Here is a 17,167-nt window from a genome sequence, read left to right on the forward strand (position 1 = left end):
GTTCTGAATATACAGAGATCAGTAAGACAGCATTGCTTGCCTCAAGGATCCCACTCTCAGAGTGATACCTAGTCAAGTTATTATAATATAACCTGGTAGGGGCAGTGATAGAGATATGTGCAAAGCACTAATGAGGTGAGGATGGGGCAGGCAGTGGAGACGGGGGCACCAAGTCCAGCTTAGAGACTTAGAGACAGGTGGAAGGTTGTTGGGGATTGCTTCCGGAGATGACATTTAAGCTGAGTACTTAAAGATGGGAAACAATTTGCCAGGAAAAGAGAGGACAGTTAGAGCAAAGACAGGGAGGCAGAAGCAACACAAAGTGTGCCTAAGAACACCAGGCCATGTGGGGTTCCTGAAGCAAAAATCCCCAGAGCTGGAGAGGCCAACAGAGGTCAGGACACCATGGGCCTGTCATGCCACACTGGGGAGCCTGCCACTGAGGGCTGAGTCTTTTACATAACTCTGCATGGTGGCTGGCAGGGTGCATGCCCTCCTCAGCACGCAGTAGGTATTATTAGATGATGATCATGAAAGGCAAATCTGAGAAACCGCAAAAGTCTGAGCAGAGCCAATATCCCTTACGTTCTGAGGCTCCAGAAAGTTATCTGACTCCTCTGCCCCTTTGCAAATTCAGCTGAGATGTGCTGCCGTGGTGGTCAGCCAACCCTGAGGTGCTGCCTCCTTGGCAGTTGGCTAGCCCTCTAGGCTTGTGCATATGGTAGAGGACAGTAAGGGGAGAGGGCGAGGAGAGAGTAGGGGGAGAGAGCAGGGGAGACAGAGAAGAATGACAGAGCCAGGAGGCAGGAAGACACACAGCCACAGCAAGATGGAGGCTCAGAATGAAGGACAGATCCAGAAGATGATTTCTGGGGTGGAGGGGAGGACATGCTCTCCTCCCAGCACACTCTGCCAATCCTTAACAACCAGGCCACAAAGCTGAGTGCCCAGGCCACCTTCCCTCCCCAAGGAGGGGATGCAGGGAGTGGAGCACGGTGTTCCATGTGAACTTAGGTTGGGCTTCAGACACATGTGGACAACCAGTGGGCTGGCCCCAGCAGAAGTCTATTTGCTTGAGGGCTGAGGAGCCTCCATCCTGAAGGAAAGGGAACCGAACCTGATGAGCTTGTCCCATGAACAAAGACTGAATATGCTACAGGCAGGGAATCTGAAAATAAAATCCAAATGAATAAATCACCAGGGGACAAGTGGTACCGGTCAGACATTCCTTTAACAAGTATAACTATGAGGAAGGGCCTGAGATACGCATTCCTTCTTTGAAACAGAACACAAAGCAGCTTTCAACCCTTGAGGGCTTCAGGTCATGAGCTCTGGTGAGAAATGTCATATGCATGGCTGCCAGGGGGAGGCCGGCAGGCTGATGGACAGGATGGTCCACACAGATGCCCTTGAAGTGATCCCAGGCAGGAGCAGTCACGTACTCACAAACATGTGTGAGACACACTCTGGGAACTCTACAAATAACTTGGGGACAATTTATAGTGGGGTGAGGTCCCTCTGCATGAGCTGGTAGAGGCAAAATCTTGGGAAATTTGGATCATGACGCTAATGGAGTCCCACTTACATGGGTGAGACCTGGAAAAGTTGAGTTCCGCTAGGAAAGAACAAAGTATGGATTCCTCCAAGGACCAGCTAGCAAGACAGCACCTGACTTCTCCCGGCAGAATCTTTGTTCTGGTCAAAGTTTCTCTCTTGAATCCTCCCACTTGTAGCAAGTTTTATGAGCCCTAAGTACCTCTTTTGCTCCGCTCAAGGGCAGGGGTTCTTCTTAATCCCTCCCCTCTGCACATGCCCATGTCATACCCATCAAATCTGCCGAGCAAACCCGACCCTGAAACACCGGGCGTAGGCACACAGGTGCCTGTCTGAGCAAGAGGGAGGGGGAGGCAAAGGGAGGCGGCCAGGCTCCTGTGCCAAAGGAGCTCAAAGAAAGCCTGAGACAGAAGATATAAAGACACTAAACACAAATGGTTATTTTATTTTCTACCTTACAATTTTCTGTATTTTCCAAATTATAGAAAAAGGCAAGTACTACTTTTTTAAAACCAATGTGAAAAATACAAATGAACACAGCTTTTCACAGTCAAGATGAGTTTTATGTGCTTTCCTTTACGGTCACTCTGAGGTGCTTGAGCTTTATTATGTAATAAATGAGTCCTAGAAAGCCAGCTGCTTGGTATTACAGAAGTAGTTCCACTGTGTAGGTGATGTGCCAAATTTGACCGATCTATACTGGGTGGTACCCCACTCAGGGACAAAGACCCTGTCATAGAAGGAGACAGACATTCACACTGTTTCCCACTCACCTCCACCAACTCTTGGCTCATCCAAAGAGAGTGATTGACAACTCCAAAGGCTGCTGGGCAACTATTTGAAAGAGGGGTCCATAGAGAGGCCTCCTCCACCTGTTACTCTTTTCTCTATCACTTCACATCCATAGGGGTCCCTAAGCCCCAAGAGAAGGGTCAAGTGCAAATCTGGTAAACCAAGAAGCCCTAGCAGTTGTCAACTTAATTAGCCTTCGGGAGAAATATATGGATATATGAGCACAGTGGAGTTGCTATGGAGACAGACCCAGGAGGCGCATTTAGAACAGGGCCTCATCACATCACCCGATAAAAATAAGACTCAGGCTTTTTAATAGAATGAATTACTTAAGTTTTATATTTAACAGGGACGATACCAGGGCTATTACTGGTTTTCAGAATATTTTAGGAATCTAGACTGCCTGCTTCGGCATATGTTAGCAGCCATCACAACATATGCTCTGGTGGCCAGGAATTAAGAACTGGAAGCCCACATGTCTCTCTCCCACCCCTTGAGATGGGAGAGGGTCCTTCTCACTTTAGGCTTGTTCTCCCTTAATTGGGTGAGAGGTTTTCAAAGTGTTTAAGATAAAGGACCAGGAGAGAGCTATGGTGTGCTTTGCACAGGGCTGTTTGCATATATTATTGTTAATCTCTACCACAGTCTTATGAAGTAATGATCTCATTTTGCAGATAAAAATAATGAGGCTCAGAGAGGTTCAAAATTTTTGCAAGGTCACACAGTTCATAAGTAGTGGAGTCGGGATTCAAATTCAGGTGTCCTCCATTCAAAAGCCCATTGCCTTATAAGATACCACCCACAATCTCTGCACACAAAAGAATCTGGGATGAGGTGAATATAAATAGATTTACCACTTTTACTGATGTCTCGTATGGATCTTGTTATAGCTCAATCTCTCCTCTGAGGCAGTCCCAAAGTGGATGAGTCCCAAGAATCATCCCACAGTGATGATGATGAGCACCTCTCCAAGTATCCAAGGCAAGTGTTCATTTCAGACTGACTTCTTACCATCCAGCATGCTTCTGGGATGCCTCTTCCCTATGTCAGCACAACAAGCATAATTAATACAATATTCCAAACTGAACATAATCCAAAGGGCTTCTCCACTGCTCTTGAGTACATGAAAACTTAAATATATGAAATCAGGTGAAGGTCATTTTTGTGTCTTTAGATTATTCATGATTCTCCTACTTTGCAGAGATTTTTTTTGTATGATTTTCCAACAGAGGCCTACACAGTAGACTCAATCTGTGCTCACAGGTGCCACTCATTGTTTTGGGAAACCAGGGAGCTGGTGATGGTAAGGCTGGACATCAGGCAGTGGAAGTGCCAGGGAGGGGCAAGATGGCTGGGAAGCAGGGCGGGGGCTGATGATGAGGGGAGCCTAAGCAGAAGTACATGTACCCCTCCCCATTCATTTTACCAGCACAGGATAATGGCAGAAGATGTCAGGGCTTCAGGGGATCTGAGAGAACATATAGAGGGCAAAACTGAGATGCATGGCCTCACAGAAATTCTAACCAAAGCATCAGTCCAAATGAACAGGGCAGAAAGGCAGAAGGCAGGTAGAAGTACAGACCAAAGTCTTGACCCAGACCGGGGCAGGAGGCTTGGAAGCAGAGGGGAGGGAATGATGTCTCAGAAGAGTCCCTAAGCAGAGGGACTCGTCCAGCAGCTTTCTCCAAGGCTGCCTGTAACCTCCAGCCTGTGTGGGGAGGTGAGTCATTTTGTGCTATTGAAATAATCCCATGATGAATGAGCTCAATAGATCTGTGGGCCAGCCTGGTCATCTATTTTCTACTATAGGCAATCATGTGGCGGGGGTGGGGGTGGGGGGGCTTGGGTAAAAGCACAGGCTTTGGATTTAGGCCACTTGTTAGCTATGGTAACTCAGACCTGTCACTTAAGTTTTCTATACCTTAGCTTTTGTATCTATAAAATAGGAATACTATCAGTCAGATGCTAAGGATGAGCCCAAGTAGGAAAATGGTCAATGGGATATGTCAAGGGCCAGCACGACTCCCCCCTCATTGGTTGGGCGAATGCCATGGCCAGAACAGCAAGCAGAAGTCTGACCCCAGCCCTCTCTTCCTCGACAATCCTAAAGCTCCTTGGACCACCTCCCCACCCCCAACCACCAAATCTCTGTTCTCCCCTGTTAAAAGGGCTCAGTCTTACAGTGTCCCCCAAGCTTACCTTGTCATGAGCTACCATGAGCTCTTTCCATGAAAAAGTCTCTAGGGTAGCTCAAAGGCCACAGTCATCACCTGCCACCAAGCTTTCCCTATCACTGTCTTTACCCTTTGCCCTCTAAATAAGGAAGCCAGCAGCACTGCCAGGCCAAGAACTTTTGCCCAGTTTGGGTTCTGGGTGGCCTCTTGCCTCCCTCTTCCCCTGGGCCCCCAGCCAAATCCTCCCTCCCTCAGAGATGCTCCCTGCTCACTTCATTCCTGCCTCATAGCTGGAATGACAGTGGCTCTCAGAATCCCTGGGGCTTGAGGAGGGTGATGGGGGTCTGGGGAGGCAGCCAGGCCCAGGAGCAGGTTAATGTTACAGCCCTGGATAAGTGAGCTGGTCCAGTTGACGTCAGGGTGATGATGGGTGGAGGGGAGGGCCAGGCTGCTGAACTATAAAGATAGGTCAAATCAAATATAATCAACTTGGGACGGAGCAAGCGGACGAGCTAGACACCGTCCCCAAGCCATGGTCCCTACCAGCCACGGCTCAGCCTGGGTCCCTCTGCTCCCAACCCGAGTGCCCAAAGCAGGCTTTGGTTTCATGTCAGCAGCCTTCATCTGCCTTCCAAAAATAAGCCCCTGCCGCCATGCTGAGGGGAGAAAAACAAGAAGGGCGGTATTTTTAGGGCCATTAATTCTGACCACGTGCCTGAGAGGCAAGGTGGATGGCCCTGGGACAGAGGCTGTTCATCACTATGTCCCGGGGAGGAGGACGTCTTCAGGGCACGCTGTGGGCTCTCGTCTTCCTAGGCGTCCTAGTGGGCATGGTGGTGCCCTCACCTGCAGGCACCCGCGCCAACAGCACGCTGCTGGACTCCAGGGGCTGGGGCACCCTGCTGTCAAGGTCTCGAGCTGGGCTAGCTGGAGAGATTGCTGGGGTGAATTGGGAGAGTGGCTATTTGGTGGGGATCAAGCGGCAGAGGAGGCTCTACTGCAACGTGGGCATCGGCTTTCACCTCCAGGTGCCCCCCGACGGCCAGATCAGCGGGACCCACGAGGAGAACCCCTACAGTGAGTGCCAGTGGCAGCAGTTGGGAAGCTGGGGGCTTGGGCTCAAGCAGGGCTAAAAGACAATGGGGACTTGGCTCTGGTGCATGGGGTCCTATTATAAAGGGGAGAGAAGTGTTATTCCCTACCTGGATGCTCATAAGCATGGCCACCTCCCCCAGACTCACTTGGACCGTGCCTAGTTGCAGGTTTACTATGCTGAGGTCCAAGCATTCTGGTGTCCTTTGCCATCACCCCACAGAGTCCCGGTGGCACTGATTACTTCAGCATTACAGGCACATCCGTGGCCATTTAAGACCACCGGAACCATCAGCCGGGAAGCCATAAGGCAAGGGTGGTGAGAGTAAGTGAACAGACTAGGACCAGATTAGACCCAAGCTGATTTTTACTTAGCTTCCCTCTTTGAGAAGGAAAGGCAAGTGATTTGCAAAATTTCCTGCTGAAGCACATCTTTCTTTTTTATTCCAACCTGCCCTCTCTGTCCCCAGGCTCCTTGTCCTACAAGTCGATGGGTTGCTGCATAGATAGACTCCCCCCTCCAAGAGAGGACAGGGGCTGCAGGATCCAGGCAAGCCATCAGCTTCCGTGTGGCTGCAATGTTGGCAAGTTCAGATGCGCTGAGATTTGTTGAAACATGTGGAGTATCTCCTTTATTAAAAAACTAATCAGCATTCATTTTCTACCCCAGGCAAAGACCTCATGTGATTAAGACAGTGAAAGCTAATCTGTAGCTTTGGCTCTGGTGTCAGAACGCCCCTTGCGGAACTGGATCTTTGACAGTATAGTGGCAGGACTGGCCGAGTCCAGAGTGAGATCAGGGATAGAGGTGACAAGGGTCTGGCTTTCTAGGAGCAGGGGATGGGCTTAGATGCCCTCGTGGCATCACCTCTAGATCGATGTCCCACTCTGCTCTGCACAAGCCTTGGGTAACGTGCCCCCCCCCCCCCATTTCTTTGTCAGGCCTCCTGGAGATTTCCACAGTGGAGCGGGGTGTGGTGAGTCTCTTTGGAGTGAAAAGTGCCCTCTTCGTTGCCATGAACAGTAAAGGGAGATTATACACAACGGTGAGTCCGTTGGGCCGGGGGAGCTCCAGGTTGTGTGAGGGCTGCTACTTACATAGTTGAAGAAAATACTATAAAAGCTTGAGTAGAGAAGTGCATATCTGTCTAGAACAGGAAGTGCCCGTGCCAGGAACAGGCCTGGAAGTTCACGCTTTGCTTGCTTCACGGTTATTTTGCTTCTGCTCTGGACCATGTTTTTCCTGACCCTTCCATCCTTTGTAATTAAATAGGAATCATAGCTCAGGAGGCTAGTGGTTCTGCAGGGAGACCTGGACCCTGGCATAAAGCTGTCATCCAGGCTTACAGTCGGGTTTGATCCCCTGAACTGGAGAGGCCCAGAGAAGCAAGCCTGTCTTTCAGCTTAGGGGGCTATTCCCTATGACCCCCCCACCCCAAGAGGTACCACCTAGAGTGCAGCATACCTTCATCAGGGTGTTGAAATTTGACATTAAGGTTTTAAGTCCTCTGACCCCTGATCCCAAAGGCTGGCAAAGCATCCTCCTAATCCACCCTCTGGGCTGACACCCCACCTCGAGTGCCCTCCCCCCCACAGATCACCCCTGGGAGGGCGAATATGAGCCCTTTGGTTAACCTAGCCAACTTCCAAGCATATTTACCAAAATCTCTGCTCTCTTTGACCCTCTCTGTCCTGGGGCTCTCCTCCTATGATTCAGCTTATTCCAAAATATGGGCTGGGAAAACATCCCTGTGGAGTTGAAGAAACTGGGAGTTCTTTTGACAGAAATAAGAAGGCTAAAAAGGTAGATCTCTGAGCAATTGTCAAGGAATACCAGAGTTATTTATGGGAAGGGCGTGGAGTGCTGTTCTACCTCTCCTTGGAGACAGAGTGAGCATCAGGAAGTGAGCAGAGAGATCTGGGATGGGTGCCGGGCTCCGGGGAGGCTATCCCTACAGAGGCGGTCTGCTACATACCCAAAGGGGGTGCTCAGGTGGCCTCTTCCCCCGTATTCTTTAGTGCTGATACTAAGTCTGGGTTGGTTTGCATGGAGATAAGGCATGGATTAGAAATGGGCATCTGAAGTAAGAGGAATAGCTGGAGGGTAGGTGGTGCCAGGAGCCAGAACTCGGGCCCCGGTCTGTACACCAAGCGTACAGTAAAGTCTGCAAAGTCTGTAAACCTGCGGAGCCCAGAGGAAGGTCCACACACAGCCCTGACTGGATATGAGAACTTGGAAACCCCATGTCCCCTCTATAAATGGAGGATGAAGATCACACACACCTCCCAGGGGTTGCAGGGGGGTTAATGCTTGGAAAACACTCCGCAGGGTGCCCGACAAACACTAGGTGTTCAATATGGGGTGGCTATTATATTATCTAAGGAGGACAAGGCACCCTGCCATGAGGTTCTGCACCCCTCTTTCCTAGAGGTGAGGCATGTAAGAGGACCTTCTGCGTACTTTTGGGTGCAGCAGGGCCCCTTCCTGTGGAGTCAGTCATCCCAAAAAGCCCTTTCTCACCAGTCTGCACAGTACCTGGGACCCACTGATTGGAGAGCCAGGAACAGGGGTTGTTGGCTGTGACTGTCTGCAAGGGACCACTTAGCAGGTAGAGCTCCGGGAAGGAAGCCCAGATGACAGAAACCCTTCTATAGTATTGCTTTCTCCTTACCCAGAAGGATGTTCAACTCTGAGGCAGGGAAAGGGCATAAATACAGGAACATTGATCCACGTCCCACTTGAAATGTGTGGCCCTGGTAAGAGAACCTACATGAGATTCCAAACTCAGAGCTTTAATCACCATCAGAGAAAGCATTGCAGGGGAGCCTGGGTGGCTTAGTGTCCAACTCTTGATCTCAGCTCAGGTCTTGATCTCAGGGTCATGAGTTCAAGCCCCACACTGAAAAGAAAAAAGAAAAAGAAAGGAAAGAAAGAAAACATTTAGAAAGCACTGCAAAGGGGTAAAGCATTGAGTAGCGAAAGGGAAGGAGCCACCCCTGAAGTGTGGACTGCCTCCTGATGTAGGAGACACCCCTGGCTCTGCCCCCAGGGCCCGTTACTTCAAAAGGGGTCAAGTGGGCCCATGAGAGGGAGGGTTCACTAAATGAACAAGTCCAGGGGAAGTGGGGGGGCTGTCCTGAGGAAGGACCTGTTCACTAGGTACGCACACTCCACCCTCCCCCTCCCATACCCTAGAAGCATTATGTCCAGGAGCACCTTGTCTGAAGTGGGAGCTTGTCCTCCTTGGAGCCCAGGGCCAGGATACAGAGCGCGGGGCTGGAGGAGGGTGTCCCGCTGAACTGTGCCCCAAGCTTGGACACTGATGCTTTGTGTGGCTGTGCACCAGATTCTGCTGAACCACCTCTATCCCCTCCTGCTGCCCCTCAGGGGCCTGTTATCACAGTCTAAAAAAACAATTGCCAACTGATCCCCGGAGCCAGGAAGACTCCCGCTGGGTGATGATTTCATTCACACTATTTCCCTTAAGCCCCTAAAGCTGCCTCATCTCCCTGGGCTCAGCTGCTACAGCCTGCAGCTAAATGAGATTTCTCATGGAGGGGGGAAGGGGACCCATGCTGGGGTTGGGGACAAGGGACAGCTTATGGTCAGATAATAAAAGCCCAGAAAAGCCACCCAGGAAAAGTGGCCTCCTACATGTCTCACCTCCAGGAAAGAGGGGTGCAGAGCCTCATGGCAGGATGCCCCTTCCTGGCTTAGACAATATAAATAGCCAGCCCATATTGAGCACCTACTGTTTGTCAGGCACCCTGTGGAGTGCTTTCAAAGCATTACCCCCAGCATCCCTGGGAGGTGTGTGTGATCTTTATCCTCCCTTTACAGACGGGACATGGGGTCTTTAAGTTAGCACAATGACAGCTATGTGCAGACCCGCCCCAGGGCTCTGCAGGTAATACACAGAAAGCCCACAGGGGAAACGCGTGGACTGTAGACTGGAACCCGAGTTCTAGCCCCTCCCCACCTACCCTCCACTACTCTCTTATTTGGGGCAAAATCACTGACCTTCTCTGGGCCTGGACCTCTCCTTTCTGGGTGTAGCCAGAGGCAGAAATCAGTAAATTCCAATCTCCTTCATCCTTTTAACAGTAAAATTGAAAAAAATCAAGGATCTCCACCTGACAATGTTCTATGAGAATCCTTTGGCCGAGAAAAATGTATACTGACAAGCTAGTAGGAATTGAGTTGTGTTTTGAAGTGATTTTAGTTTTACTCATCGTAACTGTGTCTACATCCTTTTCATCAATAGTGGTATAACAAGGTGCAAAACACAGTATTTGTTTCATCCATCAGGGCCTTTGAATATTCTCTTAGGCATTACTTTGGGAGAGGGGAGGACCAAGCCATGCCCTCACTCAGCAGCAAAGTTCAGAGAACAGATTCCTGAGGAGACGTGTTAGCTCCAAGGGGAAGGACGGGGGTGGGGGGTGGGGGTGGAACCCGAGAGCCCTGCAGACAACTCTCCCCAACTCACTGCCTGCCTGCTACAAAGAGCTACACCGGAATGAGAAGAATGATATGGCTGCTGAAAACCTTTTCAAACACTCTAAATTGACAATGCAATTGTGTGTTAGGAAAGGGAGTTGCAATAAACAGACCTCTTCAGAGCTGGGAGTTGTTATTTCTCCATTTCAGCTAAGGACAGAAAAAGAAGTAGTCTGGGGCTGCAGAAGGAAGGGTCTTAGGAAAAAGAGCCCCCCTTTTTTTTCTCATGTCCCACCTCTTTAAATACCTCCTCCCCCCACCCTTCCCTTGCACACTCACAACCAGGAGTAATAGGGGCAGGTGGCCAAGGGCAGCCCTGGGAGGAAGAACTTTAAAGACAAGCATCCACCCCCAGCAGTCCGGGTGACTTAGCTCTACCTGAAGATAAGAGGATGGATGTCTCGTCCACCCCAGGCTATAAGGGGCATTTCCGCCAGAGGTGACACGCTGAACCAGCCCTCTGCAAAACCCCCTCTCCAAAATGCCCTTCTCCATGGTAAGAGCTGATTGCTTTGGAGTATGGTTCCACATAAGTCTGATTAGACCTACATGGAATTTAAGACGTTGTCACGCTGGGGCCTGTGGCCCAGCCAGCCCGGGAAATGTGATCTGGTGGAATTATTTTCCTTTGTTCAAGTAATAATATATGGTAGCTGCTTTTATTAACATGGCGTTCACTTGGCATGAGTGCTTTTGTCACCAGATCCAAGCAGCCAGCACTCCGGGGCCATGAGAACCAGGCTCAGGATGCAAGAGACATAGATTAAGGGGCTGGGTCTGGATACCAGGTTGGGCATCAGTCTGGGCAGCGGGAAAATCCCATGGGCCTGAAGCATTGGCCGCTTCAAAGAGTTCAGGGAAACGGTCTTGGCCTCCTGCCACCCTAACCCTAAAGACGAGGCAGAAGGGTGCAGAAAGGGACAGGCAAGGGAAAGAAGGGGCTCTGAAAGAAAACTTGTCTTGTTTCACTTTAGATTTGTACACAGTTCTGGAGAAGGTGGGGAATCTGAGCAAGGCTAGAGAAAAAGAAACAAATGGAAAGAAACAAAAGCAGGAAAACATTTTTTAAAGGAGAGAGAATTGGAATAATCAAAATGGGATGAGCAGAGAACAAAGCACAGTGTGTACAACCACCGTTGCGCAAATTTAAACAATGTTTCAGGAGCCCCAGATGCTGGGAAATGCTGGATTCTTAAACTGGACACATTCTAGAATGGAGGTTTTGGGCAGATGCCCTCAGAGTTCTTGTCTGAATCACTCAGTTCGTCTCCCTTCCCTTCCTCCCCTCCGCCTCCCCTGGACACTGGCACCAGGGTTTGATTTCCTCTCTAGAGTTTGCAAACCACACTTGAAACCTGTCCAGTAAGCACCATCCAGATCAGAAATGAATTCTTCTGGAAACTGATGGCAGGTTACTCTCCAGGGATGTATAAATTAGACTAGAGGGGAAAACAGTGGGTGGTAGGGGATGGACGGGACAAGGGGGGACCACCAGTTTCTGATACAAATGTTTCCTTGCTCCATTTCCTGGCCCATCTTGTATCCTGAACTCCTTTCTTGCTTTTAATAATCTACTTACATGATTAGGTAATACGTGAACATGGTATAAGGGGCGGGGAGAAAGGTGCAAAAGAATATGCCATGGAAACTTAGTCCCTTCTCATTGTGGTCTTGAAGCTGCTATTATCTGCCTCCCCAGAGAAAGATACGACAGGTCCTTGTGTGTTGCTCCAGGAAGAACATGTGTCCCTGTGAGTGTGCCCTCGCTGTTATCTTATAAAGTCACACAAATAAGAGCACACCACACACCGTTTTGAAGCTTGCCTCTTCACTTACCAATATGTCTTTGAAACCATTTCAAGTCCGTGCACATGGAAGTTCCGTATTTTTTCATGACTTATTCAATTGTGTGAATCTGTCGGAACTGAATTAACTGCTTCCAACCTAATAGCCAATTCGTTGTTTTTGGTCTTTTACTATTAAAGATAATGTTGCAGTGAGTAACTCTTGTACATGCGTGGGAGTGTGCCGATAAGATAAATTCCTAGAAATAGAATTATTAGTCCTTTTTTATTCTAGTAGATATTGTCAAATTGCTCTGTATAGAGCTTATAACAATATATACACTCACAGATGTTAAATGAGAATTCCTAGTCTTCATGCCCTCACCAAAGAAAGAATATCATCAAGGGGAGCCTGGGCGGCTCAGTCGGTTAAACGTTGGGGCTCTTGATTTTGGCTTGGGTCATGGTCTCAGGGTCGTGAGATGGACCCCTGAATTAGGCTCCAAGCTTAGCACACAGCCTGCTTGATATTTTCTCTCTCTCCCTCTGCCCCTCCCCACCCTGCTCACACGTTCTCTCGAAAAAAAAATTATCAAACATCTGACTTCTTTTAATCAAACAATTAAAAATGTTATCTCACCATTATGACTTAGATTTCTCCTATTAGGTATACTTTCTCATGTTCAAATGTTAATTGTATTTCCTTTTCTGTGAACGGTCTGTTCATAAACACTTTCCATTTCTCAGTTAAGGGTTCTGAATATAACAAAATGTACTCTCTGACACATATACATTGTAACCATTTTTTTATTTTATTGTTTTTATTACTATTATTTTTTTTAAGTAAGCTCACACCCAGCATGGAGCCCAACATGGGACTTGAACTCATGACCCTGAGATCAAGACCTGAGCTAGACCTGGACACTCAACTGTCTGAACCACCCAGGTGCCCCAACATTGCAATTGTTTTTTTTATTTATGCAACCATTTTTTAACTGAGTTTGCTATTTATATTTTTGTTTTAAGGCAATTTTTTCCAGGCAGAAGTCAAATTTATTGGTTTTGCTTTTTTTTATGGTGTCCAGTTTTTTGTGTCCTGCTCAAAAAGATCCTCCGAACTCAAGATTATTTAAACAATTTTTTTCTGGACTTTTAAGACTCTCTTTCTCACATTTAAATCTTTGCTAATTGTAGAATTTATTGTAATGTAAGGAAAGAAATAAGAAATCAAATTCTATTACTATTATTATTGTTAGATATTATCCAGTTGTTCCAACACCATGTTTTCTCTAGTGATTTGAAATGCTACTTTTATTTTATATTAATTTCAGATCCATTTTTATTTTATATTGACATATATTTGGATCTACTTCTGGACTCTGTATTTTGTTCATCGATCTGCACCAGATCTTTTTTTTCCTAAGAAAGAGAGAGAGAACACATGATGCACATGTGTGCATGGGTAGGGGTTCGGTGGCAGAGGGAAAGAGAGAGAGAGAGAGAACCCCAAGCGGTCTCCATGCTCAGCGTGGAGCCCCACGTGGGGCTCGATCCCAGGACCCTGAGATCATGACCTGAGCCGAAATCGACAGTCCAAAGCTTAACCAACTGAGCCACCCAGGTGCCCTTACACCAGACTTTTAATCAGTGTAGTTTTATTTCTCAAATTCATAATCAGTCCTGAGTGTGCTTTCTCCTAGTGTTGTTGCTCCAGAGCTTTGCTCACTGACAATCTTAGCTCCCGTGGCTGACTCTACACCCCATGCACACGTGAAGAAACCATGGTCCAGAGAGGGCCCAAAGAGCAGTGCCAGAGCATCAGCCTCTCTGTATCTTAGTTCTGTGCTCTTCTCATACAAGTTCAAGGTCTCCGAGTCATTCAGTCAATAATTGCTGAGCTTAAAAGCAAACACGTCCACAGCAGGTTTTGCAGGAATGGCGATCCAGGGTAAGACAGTCTCTCAGGGCTTTTAATACAAAGTAGTTAATGATAGAGAGGAATTATAGTATTAACAATATTTTTTACTTACTATGTGCCAGATGTTATGCCAACGATTTTCTGTATGTTATTTCAATTAATGCTCACTCCAATTCTATGACATAATTCTTACTGCCCCCCACTTTACAGAAGAGATAACTGAGGTTAAATCAGAGGAGGGAAGGTTAAATCACTTGCCCAAGTTCACAGAGCTAAGTAAGAGGTGAATCATCATCGATGTAACCTCAAAGCTCCTGCCCACATATGCTCTGTACCTACTTTGATTAGTTTATTCTATCTTTGGGATATTCCTTCCACAAATACTTACTAAGCATTCATAACAAGGCTAGCTTGTGAAAATGCAAGCTCCCTAGTGTGGTGCTAGGAAGCCAGCTGGTGTGGCTGGCTAAAGCTTTCACATTCATCTCAGGTAAATTAACACTTGTGCAAGTGTCTTATAAGCAATAAATGGGGGGGGTAGGTCTGAGTGGGGAAAGGAGGAAGGGACAAAGGGCAAGAAGAGAGTGTGCTGTTCCCTCCTTACACTGCACTGCCCCTTGCTCCCTCTCATGCTGCATCGAAAGGGCAAGTTAAGGGGGGAGGGGGGCTGTCCACCTCTCCTGCTGTTGTTCCTGTTAAGTCATCAACCGTTCAGCATCACGTACCTGACAAGACACAACCCTTGTCTTGGGCAACTTGGAGTCTACTGGGAAAGAAGAAGGTGTCCCTGGGGATCACACACTCTTGTACATGCTGTGGGAGTCTGGAAGCCCAGTGAGCTAGCTCATCACCCTCCATTCCTAACAGGAAGAGGCTCTGGTACATCCCCCGCGTCTGGCCAGCCCAGGGTGCTCATAGTATGATTCCTTCAGAGAAGGTCAGACGACACCTCTGGCACAGCCAGCCAGCCACTGACTGGACTTTTTATAGCCAATGGCCTCAGTCAGCAGGAAGGAGTCAGAAATTACATCCCACCTCTCTCTTTTTGTTTCATTCTGTATTTCTTTTGAGACTGAATCCCAGATACCCTGGCTCTCACCTTGCTCTCTCTTCCTCTAGACCCCACAGAGCCGTTCCCTGTCCAAAGCACAGAAACCTCCCCAGCCTCCCTCAGCAGTGGCCCCAAAAGCCTGGGTAGGAAGGGCCCTCTTTTCTAGGAATAAAGGAGGACATGGGTGAGGTAGCAGGAATGAACTTGTTGATGTGTGACAGGAAGTTCAGTATTCATTTTCTGAACAGATGGTCCACACGCGCTTCTCTACCAAATTAGCACTGAAGGGGCTGATTTACCACTGGCCCCAGACTCCACGGCACCACCTACCACAGAGAGAACCAGGTTCTCTTCCCCATAAAAATGGCTGCTCCTCACCATCTCTGTTCCCGAACTTCCCTGGAGAGCTATGAATGTCTAGGAGGCACCGGGCATCTACTGAGCTCAAAGTCAAAACGAAGAATGAACCTCTTTAAGGGGTAGAAAACCTAGGGCGTAAACGGGGAAAGACAGAGTGAGGGGACACCCATGAAAAGAAGAAAGGGTTCACATTAGTCAACAGACAGCTTTGGAAAGGACTTAGAGAGTCATCTGTCTCCAACCTTCTGCTAATTGCTCCTCATCTGCTCCCCCAGCACACAGCTTGCATGAAAGGGAACAAAGGCTGAAAGGGAGGAGACTGCCCAAGGTCACATAACTAGGACGCAGAGAAGCCACTGAGTGGAGCTGGGCTCCCAATCCTGCTCCGCTAGACCACCTCTCACAGTGGACTTGAGCAAACAGCCTATTGTATCCTTTTCTGAAGAGAATAAATTATCAGCTAGGTGCTTAGTGGAGAGCGCCCTGAACTGAAAGTCAGGAGACCCACGCCATGTGACACAGACCATCTACCCATGTCCCTGAACCTTGATTTCCTCATCCTAAAGGAGGGAACATGAGAGGGGTCCAACAGAGCTAGAAGTCTCTTCCTTTCTGACCTTCTGTGACTCGGTTCACCTAGGATGGCTCAGATTCCCTGCTGGTTGTCTTACAGAGGGCAGGGGAGGTGCACCCCTCAGGGGGCCTGCTACGATTCATTTATAATTAAGCCTCTGTTGTTTGTCCATTTCTTTGACAGCCCAGCTTCCAAGAGGAATGCAAGTTCAGAGAAACCCTTCTGCCCAACAATTACAATGCCTACGAGTCAGACCTGTACCGAGGGACCTACATCGCACTGAGCAAATACGGACGGGTAAAGCGGGGCAGCAAGGTGTCCCCAATCATGACTGTCACTCACTTCCTTCCCAGGATATAAGGACCCTGAAAGGAGGCTTGCAGATTGAAAGCAACATCTTTTGTATTGGAATTTTGCACAAATGAACAATTCCTCTTGCCCCCCATGACTCCTGAGTCAGGCTTCTCCTGTGCTTGGGGAGAAGGCACACCAGACCCTATGGTATGTAACCAACCCAAGAGAGGTGTTGCAACCAACATCCTAGAATGGCAATGGATACATGCTCTGACCTCAACTGAGAAAAGAAGGTACACGTGGCATATGACCATGTGCACAGGGAAAGGTCAGGGTGGCGGTATGTGTGTGTGCTGATGTATACTTATACATCCTTGTGTAGGTGGTCTGAGCGAAGGCATTGCAGAGCATCAGGTTTCTTTCTCGGGTATCACTGCAGCAGGAATCTGCCTGCAAGAGTATCATTTGTCAGACCAGCAGGATTGATGTGTACTCCCATTCTGCCTCTTTCCAATCATCCTTCCGTTCAGAGGCGACTTGAGTGCATGCATGGCTTGCACAGGCAGTGGGAGCAGCTGTCTTCTAAGCATAGAGGGCAGGGTGGGAGGCAGTAGGGTTTATCTGCAAACCAGAAAGAAAGTGAGCAGACTCCAAACTTCCTGCCTATGGGGGCTCTGGGGACACTGGGCTGCCCCGTCAGGGGAGTTGGGGGAGAAGGGATCCTCTTCTTGAAGAAATGGGGTAGAGCTGTGTCTCGGGCAGTTGGGGAAGGCCTGCTGGAAGCAGCGGAAGGGACTGGATGTTCTATGGAGTGCCATTCGGCCTGGAGGATTCAGTGCTGTGTGCGACTCCAAGAACAAGCCGGGCCAGGCTCCCTGCCCATAATTTTTCCTCACTTTGAACTGGGTCTTATTTTAACCTCAGATGACAAGGATCCTAATAATGGCAACCTCTTTGGCGAGGGGTGAGGGGATGCAAAATAGGGCATGAAGGAAGTAGAGAGGCTTTGGACTGCAGATGATAATTCCTCTCCAGCTACATCCGGGAAACTCACCCAAGTCCTCATCTGATAC

The 17,167-nt window shown here is 48.5% G+C and overlaps 1 protein-coding gene across 1 annotated transcript; it reads left to right on the plus strand.

The window, feature by feature from the left end:
- Positions 1–5,251: 5,251 nt before the first annotated feature.
- FGF6 (fibroblast growth factor 6) lies at positions 5,252–16,160 on the plus strand. Its single transcript, XM_027595716.1, has 3 exons — positions 5,252–5,597; positions 6,555–6,658; positions 15,984–16,160. Exons 1-3 carry the CDS (start codon positions 5,252–5,254, stop codon positions 16,158–16,160), a joined length of 627 nt encoding a protein of 208 aa, XP_027451517.1.
- The last annotated feature ends 1,007 nt before the right edge of the window (positions 16,161–17,167 follow it).

The sequence above is a fragment of the Zalophus californianus genome, chromosome 9 (genome assembly GCF_009762305.2).
Source record: "Zalophus californianus isolate mZalCal1 chromosome 9, mZalCal1.pri.v2, whole genome shotgun sequence".
Classification (NCBI taxonomy): Eukaryota; Metazoa; Chordata; class Mammalia; order Carnivora; family Otariidae; genus Zalophus; species Zalophus californianus.